The sequence below is a fragment of the Larimichthys crocea genome, chromosome II (assembly GCF_000972845.2).
Source record: "Larimichthys crocea isolate SSNF chromosome II, L_crocea_2.0, whole genome shotgun sequence".
Lineage (NCBI taxonomy): Eukaryota > Metazoa > Chordata > Actinopteri > Sciaenidae > Larimichthys > Larimichthys crocea.
The window spans coordinates 7944426-7961233 of NC_040012.1; the positions used below are offsets into that span (position 1 = coordinate 7944426).

At 41.1% G+C, this 16808-nt stretch overlaps 1 protein-coding gene across 1 annotated transcript; it reads left to right on the forward strand.

The window, feature by feature from the left end:
• Window positions 1-538: 538 nt before the first annotated feature.
• acss2l (acyl-CoA synthetase short chain family member 2 like) lies at window positions 539-15598 on the forward strand. The gene is made up of 19 exons (XM_019268901.2): window positions 539-681; window positions 808-965; window positions 1121-1316; window positions 3816-3907; window positions 4353-4456; window positions 6766-6838; window positions 6983-7058; window positions 7751-7835; window positions 8749-8886; window positions 9254-9424; window positions 10683-10816; window positions 11963-12095; window positions 12202-12258; window positions 12533-12613; window positions 13567-13675; window positions 13892-13960; window positions 14103-14279; window positions 14891-14965; window positions 15048-15598. The coding sequence occupies exons 2-19, from the start codon at window positions 842-844 to the stop codon at window positions 15173-15175; spliced, it is 2022 nt and encodes a 673-aa protein (XP_019124446.1). The 5' UTR covers window positions 539-681; window positions 808-841; the 3' UTR covers window positions 15176-15598.
• The last annotated feature ends 1210 nt before the right edge of the window (window positions 15599-16808 follow it).

The window sequence follows — 16808 nt, forward strand, 5'->3', positions numbered from 1 at the left end:
TAACCCTTTTTCTGTAATATGTTACTTTTACTTCTGTATACTTTTATTTTACTTATTCATTTTAAATGTATTCTTCTGAAGCATGTATGAATTTGAATTTGAATATGCACGTAAGCCAAATGTTTGTTTGTTTGTTTTGTGACGTGTACTTGTTTTAGCTGTTGAAAAACTACTGAACATATATCTAAATAAATAAATAAACCTGACACAATGACACACAAAAAAGGTTTTAAAAGTGTATTTAAGTGGCACAATGTGATCATGACATCAATTAAAACTTTTGAACTCTTTTAAAAACACTTTTTATCTTGAAAATTAAATAAATATGTACCTATAAGACACTTAGATAAGGCTTGAGGCTCAGAAATGTTGTTTACTGGATGTCAGTGAACACAAAGTTTCTCCTCTACCCCCTCTCTCTCTCTCTCTCTCTCTCTCTTTTCTCGGGACACCCATTACCCTCCCTGTCAAATAAAACCTCCCAATGCCTGCCTGAATCCCCAGCATTCATCCTCCCTCTTCTCCTCCTCCTCTTCCACCTCCTTGCTTGGAGAAATAATGCCACTGACAGACCAGGGAGGGCTCGTCCAATGAAAAAGTGGGAGTGCCGCACCATGTGAGCCGATTGGTTACCCTGGACCTAAGCAGACTTGGACGGAGGCTGCAGTTCTGGGATTAGAGGTGGGTGTTATGCATGCTGAATGGTGTTGCTTCAAAGTACAAGAGGCCTTGTGGTGTTCTTACCGTACCCAGGAGGATCCAGGCAGATCAGCAGTGACTCAGATTAACCCATATTCTGACTCTCAGATGATATAGATCCGTCGACATCTGTCCGTCCACGATGGTTGTGCCTGAATCTCAGGACAAGATGTACTACCCTCCTGATGACATGAAGAGGGATGCTCATGTGCCTGATTTTAACTCCTATCTGGCACTGTACAGGAAGTCTCTTGAGAATCCAGAAGGTAGGTCAAACACGTCTGTATTTTTAGTGCAGTGCTCGCAGAGTTTGCTTGCATTTCACCTCCCTCTGAGCCTCTCTGTATACATTATCTCTCTTGTGTTTATCTGCTTTGTCTGCAGCCTGTAACACTGACTTATCACTTTGTTGCCTTTTTAGCTTTCTGGAAAGAGATTGCTGATGAGTTCGTTTGGAAGAAGCCAGCAACAGGACCAGTGCTGCAGTACAACTTCGATGTGACAAAAGGGAACATTTACGTCAAATGCATGGAAGGGGCCAAAACCAACATGTGCTATAATGTCCTGGACAGGCTCGTGAAGGAGAAGAACCTCGGTGAAAAAATTGCCTTTTACTGGTAAGATGCAGCAGCAGGGTCTTGAATCATGGCTTTCATGGGAAGTCCCGCCTGCAGTTATGTCAGCTATTTGTATCAATAGCAACTGTTGTGTCCCCAGTGATGACCCCTGTGCACCAACGCAAACCACAGCTAGCACAACACAGTGCCACTGCATTTACAATCAGATTATAAAAGTCCTGTAAGACTCATAAAAACTATTTTTGGTGTTTCACTACAGAACAAAAGCTGATTTCTACTTAGCCTTTGCTAGAATCTTCCAATAAGATCCTAATGGTTTGTTTTCCAGAGTACAACTGATGTTTTTAGTTGTTATATTATGTATATAAGCTCACAAATCTTCTGCTTACAGTAAAGCCTCACACCTCACCATAAAGGCTCGACATTATGTTGTTTTGACTTTAAATTATGGCATATATTTGCTCTGTCAACTTGAAGAGGCTTGGCAAACAAGAAATACTGGTGCAAGCTCAGCAGTAATAGGGGTTCAATGGAAGCGGACACAGTGGAGACCAGCCATCACCCACACTGTTTGCATTGCATCAAAACACTTGTGTAATATGTCTGCTCAAGTGTTTGCCGTGTCAGTTTCAGTACACCATGTGAGGAGGAAATAGTTCCTGTCAGCTGTGTTATTACTGTGTTTATATTTAAGTTATCGTTGACCATGTGGTTTGATATCACTTGGTAAACACTTTTGCTCACACCCTGAACAAACAGCACTTGTAAAAGTATCCATAAAATATGACAGCAGGAAGTATTTTATGGATAGGTCATTTTATGTGTTATATATACATGGGAATGTGAGTAAAAACAGTACCTAAAGCACAGAAACCAAACCAACAATTCAAAGACACCATTACAGTAATGAATTCCACAGTGTTTCTCTTCAACTTCAACTTGAGAAAGGGCATCGTACTGTTGGTTTTAACTGTCACTACTGGCTTTACATTGGAGTTTGACAAAGGGCTCAATGCTCTATGATGACAGGTGTCATGTGACTTAGGTGTCACACTTTGAACAAATGCTGTTTTTAACATAACGATGGACTAATACTTATTGTCTTGTCCTGTCAGAACTTGTAAGAAAGCTTCTCTGTGGATAAATGATGATAGTAAAAAGAGAAACAAATTGTGCAACAAATGCAACAAATTGTAGGACAAAGGACAAATCAGAGCCTTGAATTTACAAGCTGCTTCAAAATGCCCTTTTGAATTGTTGAAGGTAGTAGCAATAGACGAGTTATGCATGAGCTGTTAAAGCAAAAAGGAAAGGCAATGAAACTCCTAATGGCAAATGAATGTATACAGAGGATGCGCACATTATATACTGACACTAAGGCTAAAACACCAGAATAAACTACATAAAATGAAGTCAAGATAATTAAAGAGCATAATAAATAGCTGACTGTAATCTATATACAAAAGCAGCACACAGTCAAAAGGCAGTGGTAAACTTTAAGTGCATTCTCAGCTTTGATTCAGAGGGATTAAGTACGGACTGTTCAAGAATATCTGCAGCTAAAAGCAGCTTCACCATGTTTGGATTTCACAGCAGATGACCTTGAAGGATTGGTGAGTTGATACTGTAGCAGGAGTGTTTTGCTCATAAATCAGTTCAAATATTTTTTTTTACTGTTGCAGAGATTTGAGTATTGTGCTCAGCTTTCTTCTGAAAGTGTGGCAGCTGCTGAAGAGCTGTTTTAGAAATACCTGAGAAAATCCTATTACGGCAGTCCAGCCTGCTGGAGATAAAGACGTGGATTAGGTTTGCTAAATCTTGTTTGTATGGAAATTCTCTAATTCATGCAGGTGAAAATAGGCTATTTCATCTATTGTCCCTGACCACACCGATATATCTCACATGGGTTTTCAGCAGCAGACAATGCAGATGGACTTGACTTTGAGTCACCTTTACATTAAAGAAACATTTCAAATCCAAATTCAGTCCTAACGGAGGCATTTATCAGTTGAATTAACAAGTTTCCAGGATCGAGCCCTGTGGTACTCCAACAGCAGACACAGAGTAGTAGGTAAAGACCTTTAAAATATAAATATTTGAGCTTTTCTTTGACACATCAACTAAGCACTTCGGGTCACTTTACCAAGGACTGTTTCATCACTGTAATAATTTATTTCACCACCGTCAGCCTGGCAATGAACTCGATTTCAGATTGTTGCAGTGTTTTGGCTTCTATCCCGCACCAGACGTCTGCCACCATGCTGGCTGGTCGCCTGTGAAACACTGTGCCACATAGTTTTCCAAAAAACTGTCCTGACATGCATCCAAACCCAATATAGACTCAGTAATAACGGGAACAGGTTATCTCCCCTGTGAACTCACTGAAAAGGAGGAACAGTGACTTGACAGTTTCTGTGTGTGTGTGTATATATATAAAATATATAATCACATCATACAGACAGAACTTCATACAATCTAAAACAGGATTACAGTAACAGATTTGGGCTGTGTTTCTTCTCTTTTGTGTCGTCTTCTCAGGGAGGGGAACTCACCTGACCACCACCTCGCCATCACCTACAGCCAACTGCTGAGCCAGGTCTGCTGCTGCGCTAATGTCCTTAAACAACTGGGTGAGAAACTAAAATACACGTAAGCTATACTACCTAAATGAATAGAGAAGAGATAGAGATGATCTTTAGAAATCATCAAAAGTTTAGGTAAAAGGAAAAAGAAATGAACACACGCCCAAATCATTGCTTAAGTCTGACATTTCAGGTTGTGAATTCAAGAAGGAAAAAAGACATAATGACGAAAACTTAAAAGAGCATTATCATAGGAGTTTTATTTCAGTGTCAAATGTAGAAATATCATCTAAAATCTGTCAAACATTGTGAAATATAGCGATAAATACTGTCCATACCAGACAGGGCTCGGTGTCAAGTATACCCGGTATGCCCAATGCACTTCATATCAGACATACAGTACAGCATCTGGACCAGATCCAACATGCTGAAACTCATCCTAAAGCTGCAGTGCCATTGCATGGAGTGTTTACTCGTTGTTTACTTCTTCAAGGTGTAAAAAAGGGAGACAGAGTGTCTATCTACCTCCCCATGATCCCAGAGCTGGTGTACACTATGTTGGCCTGTGCAAGGATAGGCGCTGTTCACTCCATTGTGGTAAGTACGATGATGAACGACCTCTTTAACTCGAAGCAAATTATGTTTGTTTCACCCATTTCGCTGAAGCAGATGTAGTATCATTTAATGTCTTATTGTGTTGTGCTGTGGGAAGTTTTGCATGCAGTTGTTTGCTGCTTTGACCCCATTTCCAGGACAAAAAAAACCCATCAGCTGTACCTGAGCTCCTGCTTCTGGTAGTCCAGACTGCATTGCTCCTGTAGTTATCAGCTGTTCTCTGTGTGAACACAGCGCTGGCAGCATCTGCAATCAATATATGGGTCAGGCATTTACTGGCTGTATCCAGCTTGGGAAGGCATCAGAGTCAGTGCAGCAAGCCAACACTATTTTAGCTATTCAACCTTCTACGTCTATGTAAAGGTTAGTAGCCCTGTTAAAAATATCTCCAGGCAGCTCCAAGGCTGGATTTTATGACTTACGAAGGTCTGTTTTTGGCAGACTGAAGAGTGAGTGACCTTGTCTGTGCTTAGTCATTGTTGTAAATCTTCCAGCTCTGACTTTTTAACATATGAACATCTTTTAGCAACATAAGGATCTTTGGGATAACGCCAGCCTCGTGGATTCTCATATGACTCTTAGTGTTAATCATAAATTAGCTTGGCATGAAATTAAATCATAGATGGAACCAGGCAGGATAGCTAATGTCACTCACGCTGTGACATTTTGCTGAGTCCAGAGTCGTCAATAACCTGATTCATGAATGCTGTCATCAACACTGAAACTTTATACTCTGTGAACTATTAACCTTTGCGTCTGGCCGAGGATGCAGCAAATGACAATCATATAAAAGATTAATTATAAATGTCTGGTTCATTACATAACATTACACAAGGTGACTCCTCTATAATGAGGAGACATAGCATGCATCAGACAGATCAGTCTGTTTGCAGAACTGCAGCCATTGTGGCCACAAATAACAATGAAGGAATAATGGTGAAAGCTAAAAACACAAAGAGTCATTGAGTTTAAAAATATGTTTTTATGATCTGAACACAAGTGGACAGCCGAGACAAGTCATAATTCATGAAAGATGTCCAGCTGACCACTTGTATTTTCTGCTGCCTTTGTCACTTCTGTAAGAATAACAGTTATTACCTCAGTCTGTCGCCAGACAAGCGCCAGATTTGTTTCACACGGCCAAGTGGTTTGAGCAGTCCAATCACAATGCATCTTAGTCGTTCACACTTGGATTTAGCACTTGTGAGCCACATTGTAAAACCAAGTGTTAACAGAAGTCAGTGAACGGCAATATCTAGCCGAAGTTATCAAACTTCAGCTATAAGCTACTGGTCATATGAGACCAAGACCAGGTGTGTATATAATGTGTTATTCCTTCTTCTAAAAGTTATTTACTTTAAATGTAAGTTTCATATCTCATTTCGGAGGAAGTCCACACTTTTCTCAGTGGCCTGTTGTTCACACAATGTGCCCCATTTAGGTTAAAGATGCTGCTTTAATCAAATGTAAGAATTAGTACAAGTCAAGTTTATTACAAATTGAGCCTCTTTTTTTGTAGTTTGCAAATGTGGCCTTGCTAAAGTGGCGTCTCACATGAAACATGAGCAGTTTTTTTATTACTTGTTACTATTTTTACTGGCTTAATTTAGCTTGAAGCTAAATGTATTTGGGTACAGTGGTTAGCAGAAGATAATGGTTCTTGGTTCGAACCCCTGCTAGGGAATTTCTGTGTAGAGTTTGCATGCTCTCCTCATATCTTCGTGGGTTCTCTCGTATACTCCGGCTACCTCCCACAATCTAAAGACATGCACTTAACAGGTTAATTGGTGACTCTAAATTAGCCGTAGGTGTGAATGTGAGTGTGAATGGTTGTTTGTCTCTATGTGCCTTTGATGAACTGGCGCCTTGTCCAGGTTGTACCCTGCCTCACGCCCAAAGTCAGCTGGGATAGGCTCCAGCCCCACGAGACCCTGATGAGAATGAGCAGTTAAAGCTAATGGATGGATGGATGGTTAAATATATTTGAACCAGCGGTGTATCAAAACATATTTACTGTGGTTGTGTTTCCACACATTTCTTGTGTAATCAGGGATTATAACCAACATCCTTATGCCCTCACTTTTGGTTTCACCTTCAAACAAAGTGAATAAGTTGGCCTGTTTTGCAAGCACACAGATGTTGTTGTGTTCCCAAGTCTCAGCAAATACTTTAATCAGTACAATGTTATTATAACCAACAGAAATGCTGGACAAAGATGTCAAGATGACAATAAGAAGGTCGTAAGTGCTACAACAACTCCTCCTTTCAGCTTCTCTCTTCCTCATGTTCAGTTTGCAGGCTTCTCCTCTGAGTCTCTGTGCGAGAGGATCATGGATGCCCAGAGCAGCATCCTGGTGACAGCAGGTAAGTCCAGCAGCACCAGGATGTGATGTGACGCAGCGCTCAGGGACTGTAAAGATGATTTTCAAGTTGTAAAGTGGATCAATGTTTGAATATCTCCTCCCTGCTACCTCATCATCTCTCCCTCCATCCATTTGTCATATACAGATGGTGTTTATAGAGGAGAGAAGCTGATCAACCTGAAACAGATTGCAGACGAGGCTCTGGAGAAGTGCAGGGGAAAGTAAGTCCTGCTTACGAGGCCGGCAGTTTCTCGGATCTCAGCAACTGCCCTTATTTACACTAGCTGCTGATAATGGGACTCAGCTGCTGTCATATGAGTTACTGGACACACACACACACATACACACACACATGGCAAAGCCCAGTTTCCACATTTACGGGGTTGCCGGGCAACATGGGGCGCTCAGATTCAGCAGGTAAGCCCAAGCTGCTCGTTCCCCGTGGCAACACGAGCCTTGGAGGGAAGCACGGTATGCTGGGAATGATTATCTGAGGAGGGGGTGGCGTTTAGGGGTATCATTTCAAAATAAAATGTACAGAGGGGGTGGCGTTTAGGGGTATCATTTCAAAATAAAATGTACAGGGATGCTGTTCATTTCACCCAAGCAAAATGTAGCAAAACATTTTTCTGTATATTCACTATTGCTCTTATTATATTATAATATATATACTTACTATATTTACTATTAGCTTTCTATTTTAAAACTTAATATCATTGTTTACATCATCATGTTGTATTTTATTCAGATTGTGACACCCACTGAGACAAATATTTCACCTATACAAGTAGATTTGAAGAATATTGGGGGAAAAAGATGTGATGGAGAAAAAAATAATGTTTGTAAATTGTAATTTTCTCTATAAAAACTGACACGTGGCGCTTTTCCTGCCTTTTTCTTTATTTCCTTGCAGAGCGTCATCCAGTGTCACTAAATGCCTCGTCGTCAAACACCACGCTCTGAGGACAAAAAGCGGAGCTGCGTGCAACAAACTACAGGTAGATTTGTTTTTGGTTTACAGTTCATCAAGCTAAAAAAAAATTACAAAATGTGTGACAGTACCTGTAGACACCAAAACTATGAAGCAACACAAATAGAACAATGTGGTAACAAACCAGAATGTGTTGAAATGAGAAATGAGATCTGCATATGTGGCTCCCACCATGAAACGTGGAGAATGAGGTGTGATGGTGAGGACTTGGCTACCACATCTGGTTAAGCTTAGTGGGATCGTTATGTAAGGAATAGTTTGCCAAGAATCGGACTGATGCATGACCTGGCTTCCACAATTACCCGACGGAGGAAACTCAAGTCAAGCCAACAAGTGCTCAGCATATATAGGAACTCCTTTAAGACTAAAAACCATTCAGGTGACGGCCTTATGAAGCTGACTGAAAGAAAAATGTGCACGGGGGTCATGTATATGACAATATTAGAGCCTCTCAGGACAGCATACTGAAAGGTGCACATATCTAAGGTTAAGTCCACTCCTGCAGTAGGGTGGATAAAAATAATTAGTCTCCAAAGAAAAGACTCTAAAAGCAGTACTGCGCTGACACAGATGCAGAGGACTTGAGGTGAACTTTGTAGCATCAGTAAAATCAGGCTATGAGAAGAGAAGCAAAGGACTGAAAGCACCTGATGACAAAATTCATGTTAATGCATACGAACAAGGCCCCACAGAGCATCATGTAACTGACCCCCTGAGGCTAAAACAGAAGAAAATCTCAAAAAGAAAACATGTCTTCCAATTTAGGATTCAGAATTTGCCTCCAAGGGGCACAGAAAATTGCAGTCAGTTCAAAATTGACTTGGTGTGCTGCCGCCTGTGGCTTTGGGCACACGATACGCGTAGATGTAATGAGGGGTTTTATGTGTTTCATTTGTTCCCTGTTGTTCTGTTGCGTTCAGACCCCCTGGGACTCTGAGTGTGATGTGTGGTGGGATGAGGTGATGAAAGACTCCCCTGAAGAGTGTGAACCAGAGTGGCTGGACGCTGAGGATCCTCTGTTTATCCTCTACACCAGCGGCTCCACAGGCAAACCAAAGGTAAGAGACACAGGTGTGTGTACGTGAGGAGAAACAAGAGTAGCTGTGGAAATATTTGAAATCACACTGTCTATTTTCTACTCTGATAAGCCTGTAATGGTGTTAACCGTGATGGTTTTTTACATAATCTGCTATAAAATGGGTAACAAATGATGGTTTTCTAATGCTAAGAGGCACAAATGCATCCTAGAAAGTTTAAAAGCACCACAATTACAATCAAACCCGAGGCTCGGAGCATCAGATGGGATGAAATCAGCTTTTCCTCACACACACAGAGCATCGGGAGGCCCCTTTATTTTTGCTGCCTGCCGTCTTTTGTTGACCAATTACCTCCAAATTCACGCTTCTTTTCCTGCGTACGGTACAGGGTGTTCTCCACACTGTTGCCGGGTATCTGCTCTACACGTCGCTGACCTTCAAGTGTGTTTTTGATCATCACCATGACGACGTGTACTGGTGCACTGCAGACATCGGCTGGATCACCGGCCACTCCTACATCACCTACGGGCCACTTGCAAACGGTGCTACGAGTGTGCTGGTGAGAGCGAACAAGACTTTGTTCCTTTTACTTTATGTAAAAATCAACACATTCACATCACACGAGAGGAAGTTCTGTTATACTGAATATCAGCACGGCTGTGATTAACGACTGTCACCGCTGTGCTGATATTCAGTATAACAGCACGACCTTGTGTGTGATATTGCTTTTATACAACAGTTCTAACAACAGCAATTGTTAGTTAACAATAAAGTGACAACAGATTTGTTTATTTAATCATTTATGCAGGCTGGCTGCTTTATATTATGTATGAAACCAGTAAAATAGGAGTTAAATATCAGTCTTGACAATCTTATAAAATGTTATATCAAATGATAAATGATGATATCAAACATGTGTCACATTATCAGGAGAAAACCAGCTAGTTATTTTGGTAGCAGCCTAAAAAAACTCCTAAAATACTGTCACACAAACTCGACAGATGGTGAATTAGCTCTGTTTTGAGTCTGTGTTCAATTCAGTGTGTATCTGCTCCATCAACCAGTGCTTACTTTAGTGAGAAATCATACTTCTTTTTTTGCTTTATTCTTACAGTTACAGTAGTTGAAATAGCACAGCTAACTAAAAGAAGCGACAAAATCCAAAATGTAAAGATTGTACAGAAACACTGTTTATCTTTTATATTATTATATTATTATTATATTATATTATATTGATGCTGAATTGACAGTCAGGCTGTCGACATGTGATGTCCTTTATCTCGTGTTTCTAGAGTGATGTGTTTTTACGGACACGTAATGAATTGATCAAATATCATACTGTATTTCTTAAAGGGAGCTTTGGTTTAATTCAAGCTGCTAATTTATTTTATTATTAACTTTTTATCAATGCTACAGAAACACTAGGTAACTGTGGTAAGTATGATCAGGTTGTCTGACATTGTCCGACTGTTAGTTATTGGCTTGATTAATGGTTGTGTATTGATTACTGGCGGTGGCTGATCAGGTTTATCGTCAGCTAATCAGTTTCTGACAGCAGTATGCAGCAAATGGTTTTTATGTTCATACTTGTGTTGAAAACTTTGTTACAACTTAAGATAAATGACGATCATTAACGTGGCGGTCGTTTGGACACCTGTGAGGAGTGATACATGCAGTTAAAAGTCCCAGTGCTGTTATTTTCTATATCAGCACTCATGGAACGACTTTTGTCCAATCAAATGACTTTGCACAGAGGCCTCTAATAGGAGCATGCCAGTGTTTGGTCTTCCTCACAGAGATGCATGTATTATGTCCAGTTTGAAGGTATTCCAGTCCACCCTCATGTCGGCCGGTTCTGGGAGATCATTGAGAAGTACAAAGTGACCAAGTTCTACACAGCTCCGACAGCCATCCGCCTGCTGATGAAGTACGGACGTGAACCGCTGCAGAAGTAAGAGCCTGCATTTCCTCTGAATGTTGCAGCAGCTCAAAAAAATCATATTTTCCAGAAGCCACAGCAGGAGTTTGAGTTTCAAAACACAGCTTGACCTGATAGATGGTCCGAGTGTGTTTTTACAGCTTTCATATGAAAATTTCCACCTTTAATTTTGAAAGACCTCCTTCTCACTTCTTATTTAAGAGCTCCTCAGAGATGAAGAAACCAAACTGAATGTGTGAATAATGATGAGAGTGATACTGTGTGAACATGTTTTTTTCATACATTTCCAACACTAAATTCACAAGAATCTGTCAAATCAGCATCGGTGATATCTGTCAAAAAGATGTGAGGGAAACTCTAATTTTTATTCTGTCAATACTCCAAATGTAAGAATCATCTGACCCTCTTCACAGTGGAAGTAGAGGACAAGACCCCCTGACTCCTGAATCAGCTTGTAACAATACAACCTGGCTTAAAACGCTGAAAATTTAAATAGTTTGACCTTTTTCTTACTGAGATTTTAGATGAGCAGATAGAAACCACTTTTGTATGAACAAGTATGAACCTGGAGCCAGTTAGCTTAGCATAAAAACTGGAAACAGGGCTAGCCTGGTTCTGTTCGGGAGACTTCAACAAGACGTCAGGAAGTCACTGGACGAACCCAACTTGATGTTTTGAGATATAATGTGTTAATTTGTGAGCTTTAGAGGCAGCATGAGGTAGATTCTGTTACCTGCAGACGGAGCTGAGCTAACCAAAAGCTAAAGGAAGCAAAGAAGTTTTTCATGAAGCCACCGTAGGTGTGAGGCGAAGGGTGTTCAACTGCAACCTCGCTGCTAGATCAAATCAAATCAAATCAAATCAAATCAAATCAATTTTATTTGTATAGCCCAAAGTCACAAAATACATTTGCCTCAGATCCTACACACTGGACCTTTAAAGTGTGGCAGGAAGTGAAACTTGTGGAATTCATTTAGCATATCACAGATAAATATTGAACGTTATTCAATCAGTTAAGATATATTTTTCACAGCCTGCATACAAAAAAGACACATATGCGCCCAGAAAACCAACAATAGAAACAAAGAAATAGAGTATAATGATTAAACATGTAAGATATTTACTGTAAGAGAAATGTTCTTTACTCGTCTCTGCCAGATATGACCTCTCCAGCCTGAGGATTCTGGGTACTGTTGGTGAGCCGATCAACCCAGAGGCATGGCAGTGGTACCGCGAGGTCGTCGGTGAGGGCAGATGTCCGGTGGTCGACACTTTCTGGCAGACAGAGACTGTGAGCGCCATCTGCATGCAATTAACACACACTTCAGCTGCTATTAAATTTGATTTAATAATCCAGAACCGAGCAGTTTACTTCACTGTCCTTCGTTTCTCTACAGGGAGGTCATGTTTTGACTCCTCTTCCTGCGGCCACGCCACTGAAACCAGGCTCTGCTGTAAGTGACAACATCTCCCTCAACACCTGTGCGTGTTACCTCACACTGTAAATCTTAAACACACCCGTATACGTATCTCCTCCTGTGAGTTTCACCAATACAGGTCATGCTGGTAAGGAAAGGTTTGACCTCTGCGTGTGAGAATAGATCTTGAAATGTAGGAGATACTTTTATTTATGTACATGTATTTTGTGTGTACATTATGATCCGGGTGGTGATGTGAAAGAAAAGCTGGAAACAATATCTCACATTAAATCCACATGTCATATTTCAGACCTTTCCTTTCTTCGGGGTAGAGCCCACAATCCTCAACGAACACGGAGAGGAGCTGCAAGGCGAGGCCGAGGGTTATCTCGTAAGTTTCAATTCAATTTCACACACGTTTATTTATCCCTGTGCAGCAGCTCGCCATCGAGATCAACAGATACTGACACAGTAGAGACGAGAGAGAGAAACCAGTTATGTTGTGGCGTTTTACCACAAGCTCAAAGCACCGAGGTCACTTGAACAATGATATTAGTAATATTATCAACTTAAAGTGTTATTAAAGTCATCCAGAATTATTCGTACACATTAACGCGGTCCTTTACATCACATAGTTTATATGATTACAGCTGACTACTTAGTTACCTATGTATTTTTCTGCACCCGTGCACACTTATGTAGCGGTGGCTCAAAAGGTAGAACGAGTCGTCCACTAATCAGATGATCAGTGTCCTTGAGCAAGACAATGAATCCCATCGGTTGGTGAATGTGTATGAATAGTTAGCTCCCCAAAAAAACAGATTTGGTTTCACCTTGCATGGTAGTCAGTGCTAAACAGCTAAATATATGTATCCTCAGGTGAGTAAAGTAACCTCAATAGCCTTCACAGGCTGCTCGTGCAGTTCTTGTGATGAAACCATTGTAGTAGAAGACTGCTGAGTTGAATGCAATCAGAATTTTGAAATTTGAAACACTTTAAGTGGCTCTTCCAGGTTATAAATAACTACAAAAAAATCAATTCACCTCAGCACCTCAGTTTTATTCAGTTGCCTGAATAATAGATTTAGTTGTTAGATTTTCAGATTGAAGCACTTCAATTTTAACATGATTAGTATCACATCCAGTTTTATAAAAATCGTATGTTAGATGTTATTGCACTATTACTAGTGCATGTTTATTTCACTTATTTTATTGTGGTGTATTCTTTAAAAAGGTGCTTTAGTTTATTATCAGGTTTATGATTATTAATGGTGGTAGCGTTAGTAACAGTATCAGCAGTAATATCTCTCTTCTGTGTGTATTTTCTGTGTACTTGTGTTGCAGGTATTCAGGAGGCCCTGGCCCGGAATAATGCGCACTGTGTACAAAAACCACGAACGCTTCGAGAACACCTACTTTAAGAAATTCCCGGGTTTCTATGTAACTGGTGATGGTAAGCCACGAAAATGATTTTACAACTCCTGTCTGGACACTGTTGCGATAGAAATTACAAAATAAAAAAAATCCCTGCTGCCACAAAGATTATGTGTCACTTTGGATTGAGCAAGAGTCTAAATTACAAACACATCTTACTAAAATACCAAAGAGCCTCTTGGGAAGCTGTAAAAACTGTTTTAGGGGTTATTCAACTTGTTTTTTCCTCTCTCAGGCTGCAGGCGGGATAAAGACGGTTATTACTGGATCACAGGACGGATAGACGACATGCTGAATGTGTCAGGTACTGTGAGGTGATAAAAGCACCAAACTGTTATTTACACACTTCTAATGACACATTGTGACTCGCAGCGTTTTGAGAGTTTTTTTTTCTTTTAGACACTTTGTGTACACGCGTGACATTGTATTTTTTTTTTGTCCTTCAGGCCACCTGATGAGCACAGCAGAGGTGGAGGCAGCTCTGACGGAGCACCCGGCCGTAGCGGAGGCCGCGGTAGTGAGTCGGCCTCACAAGGTGAAGGGCGAGTGTCTGTACTGCTTTGTCAGCCTCAAAAACAGCAGGGAGTTTAACCGCACGCTGGTGGAGGAGCTCAAGAGACAGGGTGAGGCTCCCACACTGGAGGGTTAAAGGGAAGATCCACTAAAAATAATGATGATGATGGTAAATGGTTAAAAATAATAGCTTAACTTTAAATACAGGGTACACTGCTTTAGGTGTGTTGAGTCCATTTGGGGTTAGGACCCCTTCAGGAGGTCACAGGATGACCTGAGCTGACAGTATCAGGAAGAAAAGGATCGGACCCAATTGCAGACAAAGAAAGACTTGAACACAAAGAAACACAGGAGCAGGGTTTACACAAAAAAAACAAACTAACCAAAAGGCAAAAACACAAACAAAAGACTCAATAACCAAAATCCAGCAACACAGGCAAGCTTCTGACACACACAGATGCAGTACAGACACAACAGACAGACATGGAAACAAAGGAAACACAGGAACTAAATAGACGCCCAGGTGAAACTAATCAGGGACAGGTGCAGAATCAAAAACAGGCGGGAAAACAAGACAAGACACAGACAGGGCAGGACTACAAAATAAAACAGGAAACACAGAACAAACTGTAAACTGTTTCATCGTGTTGTGCTTCAGGTGTTTTGACTCTCAAATTAAGTCAGTTATAATATCACTTCAGTACTTATTTTCTATTTTCAGTGAGAGAGAAAATTGGACCAATCGCTACACCAGACTTCATTCAAAATGCTCCGGCGCTCCCGAAAACTCGCTCAGGTAAAACTCGCTTAGCGCCTCTTTAAACCAACATCCTCCTCCTCCTCTGTAACATCTGTCTCCTCTTCTCTGACCCATTCAGGGAAGATCATGAGGCGAATCCTCCGGCAGATCGCCCGCAATGAGAAGGACCTCGGCGACCTTTCATCCCTGGCTGATCCCAAGGTGGTGGAGGTGTTGTTCAGCCAGAGGTGTGAAGCTGCAGCCTGAACGGACACCCTCGTCTTCATGCTATGAAACGGTACAAATCAATCAAACAATCACAAACAGCTGGTTCGGGATCTGAGTGTTTGTGTGCACTTTTTGGGACTGAATGAAAGGGCAGGGACATCAGGGCATTTAAAATGGTTGTTTTATGTGAAGAGAATATAAATATATGAATTTAAATATGATTGATTAGGTAGACGCACAGATGTAGGGATGCTGCTTTGTGTTTGGGCCAAAAAATCAAACAAACTAGGCACCAGAGTTACTATGTTTTATATTTTCTTAATGTCTTTCAGTTCCACGTCTCACATCATACATCTTTAAATAGAAGTCAGCTTTGCACAGCTTGTTTTTGACTGACGACTGATGTACGTGTTCAACCTGTGATAACATTTCTATGACCTCACAATAAAGTGTTTCATCTTGTCTGGAGTCTTTTCTTTTTAACCTTCGAGCTCAGCAGCTGATTGACGCCCTCGTGTGGCAGGAATCGTCCTCCGCAGCCGCTATCTGATGTTGTACCCTGCTGCCAAGGCTTTCTGCTTTCTGCTTTTAATGATGCACGGAGCACACACACACAGACAAACACACACATGGCTTTGATGATGTGAAGTGCAGCAGGGAGCAGCGATTATGGTGGGACCGAAAGACAGAAAAGAGAGGGTCTGTTTTATCTTAAGCGTACTGGATTCTTTTAAAATTACAATCATCAGCGGGCTTTAAAAAAGAGCAATCTGATTTTTTAAAAGAGATTATAGAGCAGCAGGTTGTCATGAAAGTGGCTCGGAGGGATCTTATCTTATTGTTAATGTCGGGTCACGTACAGTGTGTGGACTTCCTTTGTTGTCTCCTCGACACCTCTACTCAGTGTCACATGCATGCAGCGATATGTGTTTGTGTGCATTTATGTGTGTGTGTGGGTGCGGAGGATAAGGAGAGAAGAGCCCAGAAACACAGCGATGGGCAACGTTACATCATCGTCACCCCCAGCAGCAGAGGAGTGGTTACCATGACAACCCTTCTTCATCCCTCCCCACCATCACCACACTTCTTCAACTCTCCATCCTTCCTGCGGCTACGACAGCGGCTGTTGCAGATGTTTTGTAACCTGAGGACCGCGGCGAGCCTCACACACTGACACACACACACACACACACACACACACACACACAAATGTAAAGGAAGGTTTCAATATTTTCTGCATCTCTTGACCTTCTCGATGTCATTGAAACCAACACTTAAAAAAAAAAAGAAAGAAACAAGTCATGTACTGCATGATGAATGTCTCTGCTGAGGGTCTATTTTATGATGCTGTTGAGTTTTAGTACATGATGCAGAGTGGTTTTCCCAGTTGGCACTGGGTGAGAGGTGTGGTACATCTTGGGTACACAAACAATAATTCACACTCACACAATTAACCTGTTAATTAGTTATGTCTTTGGACTGTGGGAGAAAGCCGGAGTACCCACACAGACAAGGGGAGAACATGCAAACTCCACACAGCTGAGGTTCAAACCAGGAATCTTCTGAGATGACAAACAAACAAACAAACAAAAAAAATAAATACAATAGAGACTAACAATAAAGCAGATTACAGAAACAAACAAACACATTCACACAAGGCCACAGCTTCCCA

Bases quoted from the DNA above. Each gene is read 5' to 3' on its own strand.
- acss2l (XM_019268901.2), top strand. From the start codon at position 842: ATGGTTGTGCCTGAATCTCAGGACAAGATGTACTACCCTCCTGATGAC. The intron at 10,817-11,962 runs GTAAGAGCCTGC...CGTCTCTGCCAG, and splicing joins GGACGTGAACCGCTGCAGAA to ATATGACCTCTCCAGCCTGA. The intron at 14,280-14,890 runs GTGAGGCTCCCA...TTCTATTTTCAG, and splicing joins GGAGGAGCTCAAGAGACAGG to TGAGAGAGAAAATTGGACCA.